This window comes from Anopheles coluzzii, chromosome 2, assembly GCF_943734685.1.
Source record: "Anopheles coluzzii chromosome 2, AcolN3, whole genome shotgun sequence".
Lineage (NCBI taxonomy): Eukaryota > Metazoa > Arthropoda > Insecta > Diptera > Culicidae > Anopheles > Anopheles coluzzii.
In genome coordinates, this window is record NC_064670.1 from 71,817,838 (window position 1) to 71,840,150 (window position 22,313).

Genomic DNA, 22,313 nt, shown 5'->3' on the forward strand with positions numbered 1-22,313 from the left:
TTAATATTGATCGTTGTGCGAGATTTTACTCGTTAAGCGAGTATTTGTGGAAGATTTAGATTTGCTCGTTATGCGAAAAACTCGCAATAAGGGCTACTCATTATGAGGGGTTTCACTATAGTTTGAAATGTAAAAGGATAACGCAAACGTATACAAGAATATACTGTCTTAAGTCGAGCTGGATTTTGTTTCAAAAAATAGAAAAAAAAGCTGTTGATTTTCAGTTAATAAAATGTGACTAACATTTGTTACATAGAAAATCTAAAAAACTACAAAACAAACAGACAATTGATACTATGATAAATGCCGGTTACGGGTTAAAAAGCTCTTTTTGCGAAGCAACACAACAACAACATAAAATCATAGAATTCAAAAATGATGTATTACTGAGAAATTTTTCTTCATAGTTATGTATTTTTTTAATTTTTATATTCTTTAGAAGTTGCGCTTTGAAAATATTTGCAACTCATACAATATGGAATTCTGGATATCAGACCTTAATTTTTGTTTCGAATACAGTTCACGCTCGATAATTCGCACTAGATAGAGTGCAGATTATCGAATGTCGTTTTAATGTGTTTTTTAAACATCTTACTGTCTCTGCAAAACTCTCTTTTACTGTAAAGCTTATTTTTGTCTCGGTTCATGGGATAATTATTACGTTACGTATATTTTCATGTTTTACAAAGAAAGTTTATTGCGGATTAAAAGGTGCAGATTGGCGACCGTGAACTGTAGTTGTTTATATTAAATGTTAACCTTTTTGCGCAAATGAAACGAACGATTGTACGATTTGTGGTCTCCAACCTGTGTTCCGTAGCGTAAACATGCGTGATACGCGAAAGATTTTTTTTACAAAATAGATATCCTTTATACCACACCGATAAAGATCCTGGAACATATCTGAACCATATCCAATGCCCATCCTGAAACAGATCCCGAACCTATATTTGACATGGTAATGTTTCTGAATCAATAACATAATTATTGTATTGCGTAATTAGTAATTATGCAGAACTCATACCGATCTTGGAGCTGTTCTCCAATCCATACCATTTCTGGAACTGCTCCCTACTACTCCCACCGATACTAGAAGAAGATAGATCTAGTATCCCAGTAATGGAATGAATCGTGACCCTGTACTACTACAGGAACCGATACAGTATCTGTGTCCGCTACTGGAGAAGGAACCATTCCCGGCAGAAGTTATTTGAAACAATCAGCGTAGAAAATTAGCCATTCAACTCAAAATGCAATCCATAAGGGGTATAGTTAGTATACTTACAAGAGAGTTGACTTCACTACTTCACAACACATGCATAAAAACGTTCGTAAAAAGTTTGATAATTGGTACTACTCTTCACATATTGAAGTGAAATTATGAGACGTCAGACAGAAGGGCGCCGCCGCTGTATGCTCAAACAGGCTAATATGAAAGTCGGACCTAGACTGGGCTCGGTGAAGTGTAATAAGTTTAGTAGGCACAAGCAATGCATGGACCCTAACATGTTGCCTTAACATACACCGCATCATAGACACCCAACATATAGAGATGTTTACACGATTAAACCAGTTTTAAACATCAATGGTGTGAGCTTGAATGACATTAATCTTCTGTGCGATAAATTATATTATTTGGAGCACTATTCAAGAATATTCATAGACAAGTCAGCCGATGGAGCTGTACCATCAATTGGGAAGGCCTCCGTATGTGATTAAGTAGTCGTCTCCTCCTATCAAACATAACGCCCATTGATGCGTTGATGTTCAGCTATCTAGAATGTTGTTTCATATAGAATTGAAACAGCTAGGCAGCTTCATGTATCACAAACAATTCCAAACCGTACTGGGAAAGCCTTTGGAACTTCGTATTTAGAACTTCGTAACATTAGCGTACTGTCATCAAACGGAACGCCATACATCAGCAAAACAAAGCGAAGCGTATGTAAACATTGGTGGTATGATGATTTCTGTGCTGCATTTAACGTCATGGAAGTTCTTTGGAGTTTTGCATACATAGTCACATTGGAAGCCATCCAGTATCCCCATGCTTTGTCCAGTTACGTAAATTTCACTTACAGAACATGTTTGTTTTTTTTCATCCTGCTGGATACATCTGATATAAGCTTCATGTTACTGCAATGTCAAGACCTCTAGTAAGCACATCCGCAACGCAGTGGCACACAACATTGATGCTATGCCATCAGAGGGGGTGAAAAGGGGAGGGATTTAATGGGATGAAGGTAATTTAGAGCAGCTTTCGATCAGGAGAACCTTGGACTTTGGGCAATATGTTTGCACTAAATTAATCCACATTATTTGACCATTTACCTGCACTGGTGGATGCTAAGTTTGTGCTGCTTGTGGACGGATTATCTTCGCCATTGTCGACCATCTCGGTCCCATCGTCAGCAACTTCGCGCTGCATTGTGCGAGTGAGTGTGGGCTAAACGACGACCGTCGAACGGGTAGTCGATTTACAGCCCAATCCCAGCCGTTTACTACAAACAAAAACAACTTCTGTAAACACTATTCCACGCTTTTCACTTTTCACTATTGATCGAACAGTTTTGCTATGTTGTGTTAATAATGCAACTTTTCCTCTTTCTGATGCTCTTCTTTTTTGTTGCTTTTATTCAGCTGTCAAACGGTTCACAGTGACGGCAAAAAACACCACTTCTCCGATGACGGATCGAACAGGGCGCACAGCTTGCAACAACATATTCATCAGCTGATTACTGTTTATCGCTCGGGCATCTCTTTAACTATCTAACGTGTTGCGGATTCAATCCAAGTGGTAAGATTATAAATACGTTCATTTAAAGTTGAATCATTCACTACTCGGTTCCTCTTTCTGTCCTCAGTGAAACAGCTCACGGTCGCACCCGGCTTTGTTGTCAATCAGCTGTTTACGTAAACAATGTAAGCTCGCGATACCCGACAAACCAATTTGGGTGCATTTCCTTCAGACAGTAAATTAATCTGTCATCAAATATGGCGTGTTAATTGACGTCCATTAGTGGTTGTTAAGTGGAATATAAACATATTTATACCAACGTTTCTTCCAGAAACTGCAAGCACGGAATGTACTCGGGATAAACTATTTTAATTCACAATCAGTGATATTTTTTATTTGATTTTTCATTTGATTTGTAATCGAAAACTAGCCGAGGTTACAATAAAAATGGTTAGTAGAATATAATTATAAGACACTTTATTATTTATTGTTTAATCTTCAACGGGCCGTATGGCCTTATGAAGATAAGTAACAGTACACACAAAAGTACATAGCAAAAACAAGAATTGTATCGCAATTCACCGCGGAAACGGCAGAAGTCGGAGACGTTCCTTGAAGCACTGAGTTGAGATGTTGAAGTGGAAGCATCCCGAAACAGTGTTGAAAACAGCCAACATGCGGAACATAGAGTCAGACCGACCAGCGCTGGAACGAACTTTGCTATAGCACACCTTTCGTCGCGTAACTACCGTATATAGCCCATTAGTGTATTAAAGTTTTCAATTGTGCGTAGAGCATCGATTGTGTTTGCTTTTTCTTTTTATGTAAGAGAGAGATAGAAAGAGACGTGGATAAAATCAAAAAAAAAACAACGTAGAAAACAGAAGAAAAATAAATTATGAGTGATATCAGTGGAGTTAAATCAATACAGTAGAACGTCGATTATCCGGGGACGGATTAACCGGCGGACGACTTAACCGTGCGCATAAATCTGACAGCTGTTCATACCTACGGTGATAGTTTGCAGCGATAATCAATTGGGTAACCAGTTTCTTGTGCAGCTTGGTAGTGTCTAGGGGTATCTTCGAAATTCATTTTTGTTCATGAACAGTTGTTAAACCTACAGTTATTGATTAAAATAATATCCCAAGCGCCACAGAATAAGCTTAAACGACTGGAAAATTGAATATCCATAGAAAAAAAAATGAAAGCTCCACAGTTTCATTGGTTTGATCAATAGATGGCGTATTACAACTCATCATTATATTGCTATCCTTTTCTTGCAATGTGTTTCGGCAAGTTTCATCTAATCATGACCTATATAGCCTTCTAACTTTCCGAGCAAAAATCTATATGAATGGTCGTGTGGTCAGATACGTGGGTATCAACACCAACGACCATTACTTAAATCTCACTTGCTTCAGTGCTGGTGGTTTCCATTGGAGTTTAGTATTTAAACAATAGCATCGCCGTTCTAGTTCTAGCGATGCATAACTTCAATGCGAAACCATACAACAGTACAGAGGAAATGAGAAAGCTCTCCTCCAAGCGATGAAGCTCAACTGGTTGAGGTATCCCACCAACAGAGAGCGCCACCAGCTTTTTTTGCTATTTTTAGAATGCATGAGTCGTTTGCCGTCTGCTAAACGAAGTCTTTCTATATTCCGTTTAGGTAGAGTGCTTGAGTCGTTTAGAAGCCGTTTAGTGGTCGTTTAGTGGATTTGTGGCACCTGGGATTCTACTAACGATTAATTGATTGATTCTAGGTGAATTAATAATAAAACTAGTGAATTTCATATGTTTTATATGCGTTTGACATTTCTTGGACCATTATCCGTGCAAATCGATTAACCGGCAACCGTCCGGTCCTGAGCTGCCCGGATAATCGACGCTTTACTGTACATCAATTATGTGTTTCTTTTTTCTGAAAACATATGTGGATTAACTAACTTTGAGGTGAAATTTGCATTTCCGCGCTCTATGAAAACAAAATGCAATGGAGCACAATGCTACAACATAAATAAACAAGAAGAGAAAGTAAACGAAGTGTCAAGTATACGTGACGGGACGTTCCCAACTAACAGCTTTCTCGTTTTACCCAATAGACCGGTAACCCTGAGAGAGCGAGAAAGTATGTTCCTTTTGTTGCTTGGGTTGTAGCCTAGCGATCCGGCTCCAACTGTCAATCGTGCAAATCCATCGCAAGTGTCCACCAGCTCTACTGAACAATATCGCCTCGGCTATGAAGATTGATATCCACCCGCTAACGCACGATCCTACATCGGCATGGAAGGAATTATCATAGTCCCAGCGCGTTATAAAAATCAACACAAAACCCCCGGCCGTGGACGTTCCATCGAACAAGGTGCGCGTCGTTTGCATGTCCGATACCCACTCGTTGACGCATCACATCAAATTCGACATTCCGGACGGCGATATCTTTATCCACGCCGGAGACTTTACACGCTGCGGCAAGCTGGATGAGGTGGTCGATTTCAACGAGTGGTTAAGTAAGTTTATTTTACCATCCATTCCCTCCAGCAGACCAAGCCCTCCTACCTAACCTATTTGTTTTTCTCTCTCGCGTCCACAGAAAAACTGCCGCACAAACACAAGCTGGTGATTGCAGGGAACCATGAGCTTAGTTTCGATCACACCTTCACCCATCCGTTTCAAAATGCAAGTGCCTGTTGTAAGAAGACGGGCTCCACACTGTTGGATGAAATACCGACGCTCGGCAACTCGAAGGAAAGCCTCGCGGAGGCCGTGAAAACCGAAAACATTCGACAATATTTGAGCAGCTGTACCTACCTCCAGGATGAATGTGTCGAGCTGTACGGATTAAAGATCTACGGCACACCCTGGCAGCCCGAGTTTTGCAAATGGGCATTTAACGTGAAGCGCGGCCAGGCGTGTCTCGAGAAATGGGAACAAATACCGGAGAACGTGGATATACTCGTGACGCACACGCCGCCCGTTGGGCATGGGGATCTTTGCTGTTCCGGAGTGCGAGCAGGTTGTGTGGAGTTGCTTGCAACGGTGCAGCAGCGAGTTAAGCCAAAGTACCACGTTTTCGGACATGTGCACGAAGGCTACGGAATCACTTCGGATGGTCGAATTATCTTTGTGAATGCATCCACCTGCGACATCAACTACCTGCCCAATAATCAACCGATTGTTTTCGATGTGACACTGCCCAAGGGTCGAACCAAAGACGACTAGGGCTACTACTAGTCACCTCACTTATAAGCTTAGCGGCCTACTGTGCCATACCATGACATGTACTTAGCAACGTAAAGAAACATCAACACACTACTTGTAGCAGTACATGACGCACTGACAAATCGATAAGGCTCATCAGATCCTTCTCCCTCTCGTACAGCACAATGTCTAGAACGAACCGACGTTTAGAACATTTAGGCGAAAACCAAAGGTATATTCAGCGGCAACAAAGTATTAATGTAAATGCTCATGTTTCGTTCCATCACATTTTCCCCCATCGAACGCGCAAACGAAAGTGACGAATGAAATGGCTCATTTCAATTATCAAACCCCCCGATCCTTATCTAAACCAAACACTCCCCCCCCCCCCCTATTGGAGTTATCAATATGCGGCACAAAGCAACAACAAAAAACAACACACATTAGGGCCACGGAATAAGATTAGATGTAAAGCCTGCAGTTAGGGAAAAGGTAGAAAGCAATTGCTCAATAATTTAGACGTTCTTAGGTTCTACTCAAGATGAAACGGCCAGGCCGTGTTGCTTTTTTTGTGTTAGTAGAATGGATATTACATTACTGCTAGTCTTTGTACTAGTTGAAGCTTGGCTTAAAAACACTCTTTCCGTAGCAAAAGAACGATTGTGATGATACAAAGAACCGGATGCAAGATTCGAGAAATTAATTATATTTATTGCTTTTGACCTCCCCTCCACCCACGTGTAGAATGTTGTCAATAAATTTTGCTGTTCTGTTTTAGTGGCACTTGTATTTGCTTTGCTGCGTGACATAGCGTCCAGAGGCATAATTTGGTTTGTGTGCACAGCTGAATATGTGCGTTATACGTTTCTTTCTATTCAAAATAAAGCTGCCTCACAATGGCTGAATGCTCAAATTGTGCTATTTATTACAAAATTACTCTCCAATCAGCATTTCTTTCTGTCGGTTCTGTAACACTCATAACAGGACGACGCTATTTTGGTAGCTAATATCAGCACTAGCTAATGTGGTTTTATATCAAATAATAGTAAACTAAACATAGATTGTACCATAAAATAAAACATATGTCTGTCTGTGTGTTTGTCTGTTACATTCGTATAGAAACACGTCGCAATGGATCTATGGGACCAAAAAGAGGAGGTGAGTCGCCGTCACAACACGGTTTGCGAGGACAAAGCCAAATAACAAAACAAACTATATGTTGTGTGAAATATTGCCAGAAAAGAAGTTTTGTTGCACGGTAGCGCTATTGCATCCAATTACAGGAGTATCCCCCTATCATTCACTGCCCTGACTCTCAATCTTATCTAATGTACAAACGCGCGGTGTATGCCACATGGACCAGATTCTCGATATTTGATACCTTACTATAAAAGGATGTGTTCCGTTTGCCTTCAAATAACACACAATTGTTGTTTACATGGTTACTGCCTAGTCCTTACAGAAATTAGCCAGACTCTAGCACCTAGAATGCACATGTTCTTTTACACCTTTTCGGTTGTTATACAGAAAGAAAAGAAAACAAAAAACAAAACATAACAAACGTTTATGCTCCACTATTTGCAAACCAAACACGAATCATTTGATTCTTTCAGTATTTGTAGTACTCGACCGCAACTCGGATCCAGGGGTACTGCTAACAAATTTACAAAAAAAAAAAAAAAATGCAAATCGAAACTTGTCTTTTTATAGCACTTTCGGACTGCGTCTAAAACAAATCGAACAACTGTTATGTGGAACTGTTTCATTTCACAGAGTGCATATGAAACGTATGAAACACGTAAACGCTCATTTGAAGGAACACATCCAAAACTGACCTTATTTATGCAAGCATAACGACTGTTTTGCCTTGACCCTGTTCTCAGTTCTTACTTCCCAACGTTTTTCTTATGCTGCACAAATAAATGGCTGCTGGCAAATGTATTTTTAACGTTCTTTCCTCACATCCTGATCTACCTTTTGCACGTACTTATTCTCTTTTTTTTTTGTTTATGACTACCCCCTCATGTTGTACACTGGATCATGATGATGAATACATATTTTAGATTTTCTATTTTAGAACGCGTGGGTATGCAAAATTTACGTATAACCGATAAGAAACAATGAAATCTGTTGTTGTTGTTGTGTTTAATTTCCGCTTTCCGACTTCCGGGCCAAGAATTCCAATCGTATTGGAGACAATGACTATGGTGTAAGGTGTAGAGCTATGTGTGTTTGTGTATCTGTGTCATAGCTTAGAAGAGCAGAGGTATACACACTCTGGTATTTAGAAAACGCGGTGTTGGTGTGGTGTTTTAGTAAGGAACGTTAGAAAACAGATACGACACGCTTTCTCCGTTGTGCGTCCGACGGACCGCCTCGGCGAACATCATCGAAACGTCGATGCACTGTAAAAAGGGCGAAAGCACAAGACAATAATTACACATTCATCATACTGACACAAAGCATTCATTTCGATCGTACCTGAATCTTGGGACAATCCTTCATATGGCCATCCTGCGGGATCGTATTTGTCACTACTACTGCCTCAAAGCAAGCATTGTTTATCCTTGAGATGGCCGGCCCGCTGAAGATGCCGTGCGTCAGTATGGCGTAAACTTTCGTTGCACCAGCCTCTACCAGCTTGTCCGCCGCGTGGCAAATGGTGCCACACGTGTCGGCCATATCGTCTACCAGGATCGCCACACGATCCTTCACATCGCCAACCAGCACCATCGAGGCGACCTCGTTTGCCTTCTTACGCTCCTTGTGGATCAAAGCGAACTCCACGTTTAACCGATCCGCGATGGAGGTAACACGTTTCGCACCGCCCGCATCCGGCGACACAATGATGGAGTTCCGCCACTCGGCAATGTTTTCCCTGATCCATTTCAGTACTGCCGGTTCGGCGTACAAATTGTCGACCGGTATATCGAAGAAACCCTGCAATAGAAAATCATTACAATCTGATCTCGGATTGTTCTTCCTTAGCAACACCAGTGCCCACTTGATCGACTAGCTTACCTGAATCTGTGAAGCGTGCAAATCCATTGTAATGATATGATCGGCACCCGCAACGGAAAGCATATTTGCTACCAATTTGGCAGAAATCGGCGCACGGCTCTGTATAGGATGGAAAAAAGCGCAGAAAACAAGCAATTACAGAAAAAGAGGTACAAGTTTGTTACCGTTTCTCGATCAACCATAAACCTAACAACAATCCCAAACCAAAAGAAATTAAGAAAAAAAACACATTTGCAACACATTTAATGATATTGTACTTATTGTTGTTAATTTTTCCCTTAGATTAGTCGAGATCATTGCGCACAAGTGTACCATACAACAACGCACTGCTGTTACGGACATGCATCCCAGTATCGGTGTTAGGATGAGTATAAAAGCGAGTCGGATTAATATTTCGGTTCTGTTTTTTCCACAAATTGCCCAATGTTTTATTGAATGATCGTATCAACTATGCATCTCACATACAAACCACATCAGTGCAAAGGGGATAAAGGGAGCAAGAAAAGGCCATGACCACGAAAATTTGAAATGTACACTGAAACAATGTAACAGTGTTCCACAGGGTAAAACAAACGCATGGAAATGAAGCAATCGAATGATATTTTTGATAAAGAATAGTTTGGTTGAAACATAAATATCTAAATTCGGTGTAAAACAAATTACATTGGATTATTATCCAATGTTCTTTACTTAAAACATTCGGGAGAGCGACGTATTAGAGAAAGAGAGAGAGAGAGCAGGGAATAAAAGTGGTGCTAAGCTGAACAATAATTCGTGTGTAAAAAATTGAAAACACAAACTCTCTGGTCAGGTGCATTTTGCCACAAAACCCGCTATATGTACAAGGCCATTTCTAGACATACTCGAAACACACACATTGGCTTTAGAATGTTTGCAATAACAACAGAGATTCGATCCGCTTTATGCCGTGAATTTTTCTACACAATTTTAATAAAGCATCTGCCTAAAAGGAAGGGACACTCGCATATTCTTTTGCTACCTGAACTTCCATGATTTTTTTTTTCACTACTCACTAGATAGGCCTCTGGTATGTAATCCTAAGATGGGTGAGAAATGGTTAAACACAATGATACAGAACGGAAACATGAGGAAAAAAAGAGAAAGAGAAAACGTAAGATAATGTTTCAGGCATGATTACAGTGAAGCTACCGGTTGTACAGGATATTACATCGAACCATTCGAAACTGCACACATCTTCACGTTGTCTTTTAACAATCATCAGGCTATTTAACGCAAATGAGTAGGAGCTTTTAAAGCCTTTTTTTAGGCAATGCTTCGTATTTATGAAAAAAAGGGAATTAAACGTGAGCAGCATGTTTTGTGCAAAAACAAAAAGACGCATATTGATAGAAAACCACGAAGAGCACCTGTAAACCCGAGAGATGTAAAGAAAAGATGAACAAATCAACAGCTTAGTGTCTCTCCCTTATGGCGCTTCGTAAATTAACTCCACAATACATACAAAACAAACATAAATCAATCATTAACTACTCGCGTCTACCGTATTACATTCCACTGCTTTTGGCGATTGATTGTTTTTACATTTACAAAAAAAAAAAAAAACAAAATACAAAACCCGATTTACAAAACACAAAACACGAAAGACGATGAAAGACATACAATGAATAGTACAGAACAGCAAAAATGTCAATTATTGTTCAAAAAAAAATCGTAAATGATAAACATAAATAAATCTTAAATTATACAAAACGCTTCACTAATGTGTTTTGGTTTGTTTTACGCCAATTTCTTGATTGCCAATGTGGAAATAATTTGTGTTGCATTAACATTCTGATGTGCTTATCATCGCGTCACGATTTGCAATAACAAAACGCAAGAGAAGGAAAATGCAGCGATGAAAATGATTCTTCGTACCAAGTGTGGCAGAGTGTTATTAGTGGACAGAACAATAGTTGAAACGTGGTAACATCCTAGGCTAACGGATTAATATAAATTGCACCCGAGATTTGCACGCAAAGAAAAAAAAAACATATTTGTAAGTAAATAACGCCTCTTTTTCTTTACCATAAAATTAGTCTTATTTTAACGTTTGATTCCAAGTGTAAAACATACACGAATCGAATGATTAAACAGGTTCAACCACAATACTCCACAGACCATAGGCACAAAATAGTTACAGGTTTTTTGCGCATTTCAAAACGATGTCCCTATCTCTGTGTATGGAATGAGATGTACCATCAACACACAATATGCTAGGACTCAAACAAATGACAAAAATACATATTCTTAATACGATGAAGTATAAAAAAAACAGCCAAGAAAAAACCGTTCTTTGGCCCTACCCGGAACTTCCACTCATTGGTTTTCATGAGCTCTGCCAGCTTATCGTCGCCTGTCTGTGTGATGTGATGTGTAGTGGGTAGGTTGAGGACAAGGCCATAACGTGGACCAAACCAATACATCAATTATGTATACATATATGTATCAAAAAAGGAAAGAAAAATATATTAGTTTAAACAGGTTTTTGTTGTTGTTACTCATTGTATAACGCGTACTTTATATTAATACTGGTCAATAATTCCGTCTGCTCCACAGAAAGTATTGTATCGTTGCCATTTACACAAGACCATGTATATATGCATATATATGTATATATGTATACGTATTTGTTATGAAAACAAGTCCCTAGAATAGAGGGCTTGCCCTAGAAAGCACATTCCCCCAGAGCTGGGCTGATCGTCGACGACGAATGATTGACTTTCTGCCGATAAGCGGGTGTTTGTAAACATTCGCCAGACTCGTGCTACCCCTCGCAACATGTACTACATTCTTGACGCATTTATAATAATCACGATGTACTCCATCTTACAGTGCTTTCGTCATCGTTCACAGCATCTGACACAGCAACTCGTTAGAAAGCGAGTTGATTGACGAAATCATTTTAAACCGTTTCGTCTTTTCTGCCACCACCACTGATAACCTTTCGAAAGAAACTGGGAAAACAGATCAGCTGCTCTGGCGATCGATCCCGCAGCCTGCTCTATCCTTCGGCTATTTTGAATAATATTATTCACTATCGCTCATCGAAACGGAAGCGCGTTCCCGCCGCGGTTGCCTCTTTCCCACCACCATCGTAGAAGTGGAACATGATCGATCGGCATCAACATCATCATCAACATCATCATCATCAGTGCTTTCCTTTTACTGTTTGGAAGATTAATGCCTAGAAACAATTTCGTGTGAAAACCAACCCTCCACCAGGACATTGAATCGCAGCATCGTTTGTTATCGCAGCATCGTTTGTGGCCGATGATGTTAACATTACAAGCACTGTCAACTGTTACTAAAAGCAACCGATATTTCCACATTATCATCCGAAACCTAAAGCTTTGGGAGGGGGGGTTGGGGTTTGTACATGTTCTTAGACTAATCTTACATTTTACTGTGTACGATCGTTGGGGCAAGCAACAAAATTCAATTCACATGTGATCATTCGCAAGCTATTGTTTACAAAAATCAAAATCACTTTACACATCCTGCCCATTTAACCGGTTCTCGCATAGAGACTTAAGCACAACTAACCACTCTTTCATTCACCAAGAGCGAGAACATTGTATCGTAACAAAGGTGCAGCGTTGGCTTTGCGCACAGGAACGCAAAGCATTAAAAAAGGATGGGGTGTTCGCGCCGCATTGCCATCACCTCGAGTCTATAACAACGTACCTTATCTTTCTTATCCTGCCGTGCGTAAGGGAAGCATGGTATGACTGCAGTCACACGAGAAGCCGATGCAATCTTGCACGCGTTGATCATAATCAGCAGCTCCATCAAGTTATCATTGATTTCACCGGAACCTGACTGCACGATGTACACATCTTCGCCGCGAACTGATTCACCAATTTCCACACTAAAAAGATTATACAATATTAGTAATTATATTATCAATAACTTATGTTTATCATTACAAAGCATCATACATCTAGCTGCTACTTTACGATGAAGCGTTTCTTATCCAAAAAAATGTCACCTTTTCCACTCCATCTATCCTCCCTCCCACCATCCCTTTTCTCTCTTCATCCGCATACAATCCCAGGCCGTATGTGAAACCATATTTAAACGTATGTCTACCAATCGTGTGTATCATCATTTTAACATTATAATATTATTAACGACCCGTCAAAGTAGATCATTGTGATTACAGGGTAAAAAACGATCCACCTCATACAATGTTGCAGACTCTGTTGCCAACACGTGCTTCCTAATGGACGGCGTATACCACCTCTCCCCTTGCATACGCGTCGGCTCCTATACTATTTCTCTACGCAAAACGCATGGGTTCCTTCTACTACCATCAAAGCAGATTGCAAAGCCTACCTACACTTGCCGGCAAACCAAACAACGTGCTTGCTTACGCTTTGGCAGCGTAGATGTAGTAGTAAGTAAAGACGCGATGCGTTAGAATGACACAAACATTTCTGTTCAATGTGTGCGTGAGCTGGAGATAAGCTTCTGCTGGCCTAATAATGGAGGTGGTTTGGCAGATATCTCGATGATCGGATCATACTCTTTTTTCCCTATTCCCTGAAGGGGAATGCTTGTAATTATCTAAATTAACACAATTAACAAGCGAAAACATAGAATGTCCCGTTTCCACACTGTTTGAGTACGAGCTGTTGCTGCAAAATGCGTTAAATGTATTTCATTCCCAAGTTACGCAAAACAAAAAAACACGCACCAATCAACACTGATAACGATCAGCTGTTTACTGCCACAGAAAAGCTGTGAAACACATTTAACTCAAAATACTGTAAACAGGACAAAGGTCCTTTCAGAGTATACAACGTTTCATTTCTCTCTCTCTCTCCCTCTCTCTCTCTAAACCATGTTCACCCCGTTGCCAAGAAGAAAAAAAGCAAGCTGCTTGATCGATTGCATGACTGCCCGAAAGGGGAATCATGGTAAAGGCATGACAACCATCATCTAGCGAACGAAAGCCGTCGTTCGTTGAGAAGCCGCAAAACAAACGGTGGAGTTCACATAAATTGAGCTCAATCAATCCCCATCATCAAACACCTTGAGGGACGCCTTTTGCATGACCTTGTAGACACGTTAAACATGTCGAAGAAAATGCAAAGCAAAAAGAGCAAAGAAACCAATTCCATCCCTTTTTCGGAACACGCATTTCTCGTTTGTTTATGAAGGTGTGTGAGTGTTGTGTATGCATAGAGCATTAAGCCGGTTCCTCCGTCGCGCTGGTAAAGTGGCTACACGTGGTGGTTCACCTTTCTTTTCTTACGGCGAGCAAATGGAACCCCCCAAAATCAGCAGAAGTAATACATACATCACCGACATTACATCACGGGCACTTGGTACCAGATATGCACAAAACGATGATGCTTTTTTCATTCATAAAAAGAAAGAAAGCAACTGGTAATTGATTAAATTCTATCCGATGTAAAGGTTTGGGAAACCGGTTCCGCAACGAATTTTTCAACACATTCTCACACCAACATTACCAAGCGAAGCTAGAGCAATGATTGTATAATAATAATAATAAAAAAGAAGAAATCCATAACTTTGGCGTAAACCATGCGGGAATTGTTTCAAAGATGTTGTAGTTTAAATAGAAAAATATCCCTCATAGCCTGCTACAACTCACTGTGTACTGGGTGCACTCATTGCTCGTCAAGGTTACAAAAACAGCCTGCCGCCAGTGGGCAGCGGACGCGAATCGGACGGACGGCGGGATAGCATCAATTTATTTTTAACTAATTCCTTTCGATGCCTTGTTTGCCATTAGCCCAATTCTAGCGCTGCACTTCTCTATATACAATATGCGACGGGATGCTGCTATCAGAGATCATGTTAAGAGGGTGCAGAACTTTTATCCTTTGCTGCCATTTTATTGTAACATCTTTCTGCCTTATTTGCGAGATCATCTAATCTCCATGCCATCCACTTCTATCGCCTGTTCAGAAATAAGCTGCTACATATTCCGCTTTTTTCAATTTGCACCTGCACATATACACTCCCGTACTGGGTTAGGGAGTTTCATACACCGTTTCATTCATATACACACACACAGACACACACATACGCGCGCACGTACACTTACCAAGTCTCCAAGTTGCTGAACTTTTTCGTCACCACCTTGCCGAGATCGATACCCAGCCGGTCGACGATGCGGGACGCAAGATCCGGATGGGACGAACCAGAAAACACTTTGATGTTAGGCATCCTCGACTGTAGCAATTGGTGAGGATCGACACTTGGAGTAGAAATGCTGTCGGTCGGATGCTTGCTATCGCTGCCGCTGTCGCTAATGCTACTGCCACCGGTGCTGGGTGTCGCCGATGACAAACTATGCACGAGATTGCTGCCGCAGGCCGGGGTGCCGCCGCTGCTGCTGTTGCTGGTATTGCTGATAACAGATGCCTTCTCCAAGTTGCTGCGGATGAGCGTTCTGGCGCGAATCGGGTGAGATGATCGGACTGGCATCACGTTGTGGAATTAAATACCAATCAAGTGAAAAGAATATCCGTCATTCGAATTCCCAACAAAACCCACAGTGCACGATGGCTATCGATTGAACATCGTCTAATGACACTTGATGCAACAGATTAGTTATTTTTTCAATTCACGAGCATGATACTGGACTAGCAACACTACGAAGGCATATTTTTGTACAATATTTGTTTATCCAAATACATAAATTATGTTAAGCAATGAGAAACGCGTTATACAATTAAAGCAATTTATCGTACTTTTTTGTGCATAATGTAAGAAAATAAGTAAGAAAACTTATTGATGAATTTTCTGTGAGATACACTATTTCCCTTTCTATTTTGTATTTTTTATAACAATAAAGTTTTCCTTAATATAAAGTCCTCCATGCGACTTTCAGCGTGCAGGCATTTCGAAACGTCATGATTCACACCGTTCAAATCCTGTCATTTCTCTTGTCACACACCATACACACACACAAACATTGCCACACGCACACAAGCAAGGGAATAAAGCACCCAAAAAGAAACCAGCAGCCCGCATCCCGGATGATAATGTTGTTGGATCAATTTCACATCTTCTGTTGGTAATACATTGAGACGAAAGTAAACTGCACTATCATCATCAGCAACTACCCAGAGTCATACTTGCCGCCAGGTACGTATAGAAACGATCCTGCCAGTGAAACCGTCACAGAGATAATTATAAATAATGTACCGACTAGTCAACTGACGTCACGATATGGCAAGAATGATATTGCAAACATGTTGGATCCACCATCAGCAGCCACAATTAATGGAGTTGCGGATAACATTATTTACTTTCAATTTGCTTCTATGCCATATGAAATTAGTAGATAACTGAACAACAAATACTTTTTTCTAACAATAAAAACACAAAACGTCTGATGAGTATGATGGTGCTTGGTATATTTATCAGCAATTGTGTTTAGCCTGGCATTGTTTCCTTCGGTTACAAGAGTAACATATTAACAAAAAATAAATTTAAACCTCCGTTTTTCTTCTTTTCTAGCGTTATCATCTACCCTCGCTACTCGCCAGAAAAATACGGCCACACAGCTTCCGAGATTTACTGCATAACCATCATCTAGCAGAGGAACACCGTACTGTGTAACTATGGCGAATATGGCAGTATCCCGCATCAAAAGAGAGTTTAAGGAGGTTCTTAAAAGTGAAGAGGTAATTGCAACAATACACAATTGTTCTTCCAGTGTTAGTGGGTGTGTGATATGAATTCGTCGCGAAAAAAAAAACATCTGTTCGCTGATAATTGCATAACACACTGTGTTGTACGTAAACAAACTACGGATCTGGTGGATTGGATAGCACCAGCAACGAGCGCGGAATCTCTATGCATACAATACACACACTTTTCTGTTGTTTTACCTTCTTGACTGTCCGGAGGCAGTTTTGTCTGTTTGCTGCCCTTTCTGCCCATTGTGCACGGTTTGGTAAAGAATGTTGCGTTTTCACAATCACGCCACTACGATAAAAGTTCACTTTAAACGTTACTTAGTTGGAATATTTACGATAGAACTTGCTGTACGTGATAGAACTTTCAACTGTCGTCGGTGTATAGAATGATTGGTACAATCGCGCAGCAACACCAACACCGGCTTGTCGTTCAATCAGTGCCCATATCTGCTTTACCTTGAACTTAGTGACTTATTTTTGAAATCATATTGAATCACAACCTATTCCTCTGCATCTGATTATTGCTGATACTGAGAGAGCAAACAACAAACGACCGGCGGTACCGATCGTTTTACTATTTGCCATACAAAAATGAGCGTATAATACTTAAAATTTTAAAATGTGTTTTAGTCAAGTTACCGAAACCTCAATTTTATAAAATTACTTATTGCCAACAACACACGTGTATTCGCTATTTTTACGTATGGCTTAAGTATGACGAAAGGGTTACCGTCATCGCTTCTAATGCAAAAGATTTGATATTTTCCCGTTATCTCCCATACCTTCCGTTAACTGATTAAAATTGAAAATTGAATTAATTTGTTTAGTTTGCCCCATACTTACCCATAGTGATTACCCATACTGTCCATGTGTGTTATCATAAACAATACATTCGATAGGGTCCACGGTGCAAGCACGTTTCCTCAAAATAAAAAAAAGCTGCTAATGTCCAAATACCTTCCAATCTTTCTCTGTTTTGTTTCCACAGATCACACAATGCTCTATTAAGTTGGAAATGGTAAATGACAACTTTACGGAACTGAGGGGCGAGATTGCTGGACCACCCGACACGCCATACGAAGGAGGAAAGTTTGTGTTAGAAATAAAGGTCCCAGAAACGTACCCTTTCAATCCTCCCAAGGTAACAAGAACACCGGCATCGGCGATGATAATAAACGCGTAGAGAGTGAGAGAGAGTAGGAGACAAACAGAGAGTAAAAATGTGCTTAATTTTCTAGGTGAAATTTGTGACAAAAATATGGCATCCTAACATCTCGTCTGTGACTGGTGCGATTTGTCTCGACATACTAAAAGACAATTGGGCTGCTGCGATGACCCTGCGGACGGTATTGCTATCATTGCAAGCACTGCTGGCAGCTGCTGAGCCGGACGATCCACAGGATGCGGTCGTTGCTACGCAGTACAAAGACAACCACGAAATGTTCATCCTGACGGCAAAGCATTGGACCAACGTGTATGCAGGTGGTCCGTTTGCAAATGCCGATTTTGATCAGAAGGTTCAACGATTGCGTGATATGGGTATCCCGGCGTACGATGCCCGAGCCGCCCTTTCACGCCACAACTGGCATCTGGAACGTGCGTCTGAACAGCTATTCAGTTAGTCTCTTTGTGGGTAATGTTCGACCGCCTCCCGCCCCCATACTCGATGTTTTTATTTGTGTTTTCCTTTGCAAATGACGTGTTTTTTTTCTCGTAGCCAGGGTATTCCTTTTTAAATACAGAAAAGTGCGTTTTCGTGAAGTTTTAAATTAAACCGTTCTCTTAATGATCCAAAGTACCGTTGGAAACGTTAGCAACTGATACAAATGTTACATGTTTTGTGATATCATCAATCAGTAACCTTCGGTAAGTTTTTGTTTTCTGCTGGAATACACAAATACAGAACCACCGTCATTTCGCAACCGAGGATTGTTTTTTCCATAATGTATGTATACTATACTATCATAAAAGAATGGATCGAAACCAAGCAAATGAGCAATACATGGCTTACAACGTGAAAAGACAGCTTAAATTATATTGCGTTGGTGCAAAGATAACTATTAGTGGTTGTTAGTATGAGGAAACGTATGGAAAGGAGCACAGTAAAGAGAACTGTGAATGAAAATCGATAAAGCTAAAAACACTTTTTCATTGCCGTAATCCTTCCTGGGGTTGTACAGAAACCTAGTGCACACGTTTGGTAGAAAAAGAAATAAACCAATCCAACAACACACAAAGCTCGACTCTTTTGAAAACAAGTTAGCAGCAACTGAGTTATTCGCTCATTCCATTCCGTTCGTAAAGAAAATACTTGGCAAAGAGCAATTATTACGGCTGCAAATAAAGTAAAACAAAAAAGATCGTTTCAAATGTACCTCTTTTCTACCGTGCCAGAGTTAAGTTAGTACGATTTTTCTAAGGATTTATCACGTAAATCTATTAATAGCAATCATTTCGTTCCGTTCGATTTTACCTTAAGACTAGCAAGGTTTTTTTGCTTTATCGACTCTCGCCAATCGGTTTCGAGCTTAATGTACGTTCCACCTTGCTGGTAAGTCTGGTATTGTGAATTTTGCTCACCGCCTGTCCGCTTACCAACCATCGAAATGATCTGTTTCATGGCGCGTTCCTCAAATTCTCGCTGGTTGTCCTGATTGCTGCGCGCGGACATGTCTCCCGCCCAGTGCCTGCCGTACGATAGTTTCAACTTTCGCTTGGCATCCTTTGGCTGCTGTGGGTGTTGGTGTGCTTGCTGTTGCTGCTGCTGCTGATGTTGAAACGATGGAGGACTGCTGTACTCCGATTCCTCACCGTCGGAGCTGCTGCTAGTGCTGCGGCTCTGATTAGTGCCGGATTTGTCGTACTCATCCGAGTCCGATTCACTTTCCGTATCCATTACCGACTGGGACATCTGGCGATTGGAGCGATGGTGGTGATGGTGATTGACCATTGCATCGCCGTCCACGTGGAACGTGGGCAGTAGTCCTTGGCGGGAGCGATGCGGAAGTATGCCAATTCCGCTCCACCAGGGATCGGCGGACGTGTTTGGCGGCTTAAAGGGTGGCTGTTCGTAAAGGCAGCCACCTTCGGAGGCGTGCAGGGCAAGCTGCAAAACTGCGCGATCACGGTCGGTGTCTACCTGTACGGTATGCTCACGAAACTGGCAACCCTAGTTGGTACGTTAAATTGACAGAGGAAGCGTTAAACTCTACTTTTAGAGTATCACATTTATTTGTTTAGTTTATTTTTCACACTCATTTCACTTACCGAAGGTCCTGGCAATGCTTCGTACCGGTAGGCTTGCTTTCCACAACATGGATAACGTCCAGCAGGGCCCGCCACACGGCCCTCTGCCGCTGGGCCAAGGAATTGCGGTTGCTCGGGATGATACTGGCACCACATCATCTGGCTCACCGGGAAGTGGGTGTCACATATCGAGCAGTACAGGAAATGGCAATGTCCCCAGAGACGCCAATAAACCTTCCGCCAGGAGCGCAACTCTTTATGCAAGCTGGACACATAGTTGGTAATGTTCCAAGAGGGATCCTTCACATGTGCACTGATCAGCTGGCCCCAACGATTCAATCGAAAGTTCTGCGGCAGACAGTGAATGTATGTGCTGACCGTTTGCGTAAGAAACTTACCGCACTTTAAACACCGGAACATGCCGACCAGCGTCGCGTAGTGACCACGCAGCGCCTGTGGTTCAATGTCGCACAGACTTTGGATCAGTTTGGTCCAGAGACGCGGTGCAATGCGATCTTTCTTATCCTTTACTACCTCCAACTCGAGATTAGTAAACATGGCCGCTAGCCGCGTGATGATACTGTCGTTCAGGCAGGCCAGATTTGCGGAAGCCTTCACGACTTCGTTAAGTCGAGCGTGACAGAACGAAAGGCAATCGAGCAGCAACGGTTCCATCTGCAGGAAGCTAGCCGATACCAGTATTGGAATTACGTTGGTAGGATCTAAAGCTGGCCATTCATCCGTGGCCATCGATTCTTTTTTAACCCACTTCATGAGCCATTCGAAAATTTGCAGATCGCAATGCACCGAAATGTCCATATCCTCAAGTCGCTGACCGGCAGTCACGTCCGCAAAGTAGCCCATCTTGGTAATGAGCAATTTCTGGGGACAGGAAAAATCCCTGGACGATCCTTTCACCTCGTCACAAACGTGAATAACGACTTCCGGTCTTGAAAGGATAGTTTAAAAGAGTTTTATATGGAATGGCCGTTGAAATACATCACGCATACTTACTCTGCACGGCTGTCTGGAATGGCTATCTGTGCGATCGATGATTTTCTCCGTACGCCTGTTTTGGTGGAGCTGCTAGCGATGAGAAAGTTTTGTGAAACATCTCCCACAGCGGAAAGCGTAGACTTTTTACTGCTACTGCCACTTTGCGTGTCAGGCGAGGAGGCACCACTTGCAGCCGATTTCCCACCACTGGAACAACCAACCCCGATCGAAGCGGACGCATTCATCGATTGCACTCCCAGAGGGTTGTTGCCATTTAATTTCTGTCCTGTCCCATTCTTATGATGATATCCGGATCCATTCGACGGACAAATGAAGGGCAATACCGAATCTAGTATGCCTTCGTTAAGGACTTCGTCTAATTTTTCGTTCAAAATAGCTTCCAGACGATTTTTCGGTACCTCCACCGTTTCGGGCTTACTTTTTTGAGATTTTTGTGAAATGGTGCGTTTTTTAGACGGTAATTTCTTTTCCGCTGGCGATCGTGTGCTCAGCGAGGAGGAGGTATCATCCAGCTTGGTGTCCTTTTTGCCACCTGTCGTTCCAGTGATGGATTTGGCGGGGGAAATTGTTGATGAATGTTCGATCGGTTTTCCTCCGCCGGTCGTACGGGAGTTTTGCTGTATACTGTTGACCAGCTCATTACGTGCCAGTTGGTTGTAGTCGAAGGTGGGAGGATTTTTCTTGCTACTGTTGAACGAGTCGTTCACTTGGCACGTTACATTCAGAAACTCCAGAAAATCATGCATGGAAATTGATTCGGTTGACTCTGGTGCGTTGGATTCCGACATGCTGGCAGGCTTTATCGTACTTTTCCTTTTTTGAAACGTTTTAATCACTTTTTTCAACTTTTCGAATACAAAATTTTGAAGTTACAGAGAGGGTATTTTGGGTTATTACGTCTATTGGTATGAAACAAAACTAACTGCGATCAAAAATCTTTCAACTTTGGAGAATGAAAATTCTATTTATTGTGGGTTGCTATTGACAACGGCGGACCATTCTTCGCCATAGGTGGGGAAATGCTGCTCTGGGAGTGGTAAACATGCGATATATGTTCAATAATAAATAGTAAATAAATATGCGCATGCTTTTAATGAGTAGAAAATGTTAAAATCATCATATTGAATTGTAAATTATTTTTTGCAACAATATCTACTGAATACAAATAATTTTCTTAAACGGCTGTAGGCGGGTGTGTGCAAACCTTGAAACAAAATAGGAAAATAGGAGGACAAAACCCATCGCTCAACGTATGAAGAGGCAGTTACTTAAATTTATTTCATGAGTTTACGACTCCACGATGCGTATAACGAGATAAAATGGTTTTAAAACATCCGAGGAATCCACTCTTCGACCGTTCCCGCTTCGTACGAGTTTGGGAAGGTGGCTGT

The 22,313-nt window shown here is 41.3% G+C and overlaps 5 protein-coding genes across 10 annotated transcripts in view; 2 read left to right on the forward strand and 3 right to left on the reverse strand.

Annotated features, from left to right (window-relative positions):
- The window catches only part of LOC120953404 (protein furry), a 46,534-nt gene extending 43,952 nt beyond the window's left edge, over positions 1–2,582 (reverse strand). For 2 of the 4 annotated variants that reach the window (XM_040373291.2, XM_040373287.2), the window contains exon 1: positions 2,332–2,582. In XM_040373291.2, coding sequence (XP_040229225.2) covers positions 2,332–2,428 — 97 coding nt within the window. In that variant the 5' untranslated portion in view covers positions 2,429–2,582. The remainder of the gene's footprint in view (positions 1–2,331) is intronic. The other 2 variants (XM_040373292.2, XM_040373290.2) reach the window with 1 other exon arrangement.
- A 2,228-nt stretch (positions 2,583–4,810) lies between these two features.
- Positions 4,811–6,715, forward strand: LOC120961152 (metallophosphoesterase domain-containing protein 1). Its single transcript, XM_040384834.2, has 2 exons — positions 4,811–5,247; positions 5,331–6,715. The coding sequence occupies exons 1-2, from the start codon at positions 5,118–5,120 to the stop codon at positions 5,957–5,959; spliced, it is 759 nt and encodes a 252-aa protein (XP_040240768.2). The 5' UTR covers positions 4,811–5,117; the 3' UTR covers positions 5,960–6,715.
- Positions 6,716–6,839: 124 nt separating this feature from the next.
- On the reverse strand, positions 6,840–17,051 carry LOC120961151 (ribose-phosphate pyrophosphokinase 1). 3 transcript variants are annotated; one of them, XM_040384830.2, is made up of 7 exons: positions 16,852–17,051; positions 15,057–15,432; positions 12,665–12,848; positions 11,284–11,337; positions 8,960–9,058; positions 8,420–8,878; positions 6,840–8,343 (listed from the first exon to the last, which is right to left on the reverse strand). In XM_040384830.2, exons 1-7 carry the CDS (start codon positions 16,901–16,903, stop codon positions 8,251–8,253), a joined length of 1,317 nt encoding a protein of 438 aa, XP_040240764.1. In that variant the 5' UTR covers positions 16,904–17,051; the 3' UTR covers positions 6,840–8,250. The 3 variants fall into 3 exon arrangements, with proteins under 3 accessions (XP_040240764.1, XP_040240765.1, XP_040240766.1); XM_040384831.2 differs by lacking the exon at positions 11,284–11,337 and having other exon boundaries at positions 16,852–17,042; XM_040384832.2 differs by lacking the exons at positions 11,284–11,337; positions 16,852–17,051 and having other exon boundaries at positions 15,057–15,481.
- On the forward strand, positions 15,918–18,586 carry LOC120961153 (ubiquitin-conjugating enzyme E2-22 kDa). The gene is made up of 4 exons (XM_040384835.2): positions 15,918–16,102; positions 16,478–16,644; positions 17,648–17,800; positions 17,898–18,586. The coding sequence occupies exons 2-4, from the start codon at positions 16,582–16,584 to the stop codon at positions 18,279–18,281; spliced, it is 600 nt and encodes a 199-aa protein (XP_040240769.1). The 5' UTR covers positions 15,918–16,102; positions 16,478–16,581; the 3' UTR covers positions 18,282–18,586.
- LOC120961150 (SANT and BTB domain regulator of class switch recombination) lies at positions 18,205–22,154 on the reverse strand. Its single transcript, XM_040384829.2, has 3 exons — positions 20,920–22,154; positions 19,927–20,854; positions 18,205–19,828 (listed from the first exon to the last, which is right to left on the reverse strand). Exons 1-3 carry the CDS (start codon positions 21,708–21,710, stop codon positions 19,109–19,111), a joined length of 2,439 nt encoding a protein of 812 aa, XP_040240763.1. The 5' UTR covers positions 21,711–22,154; the 3' UTR covers positions 18,205–19,108.
- Between the last annotated feature and the right edge of the window lie 159 nt (positions 22,155–22,313).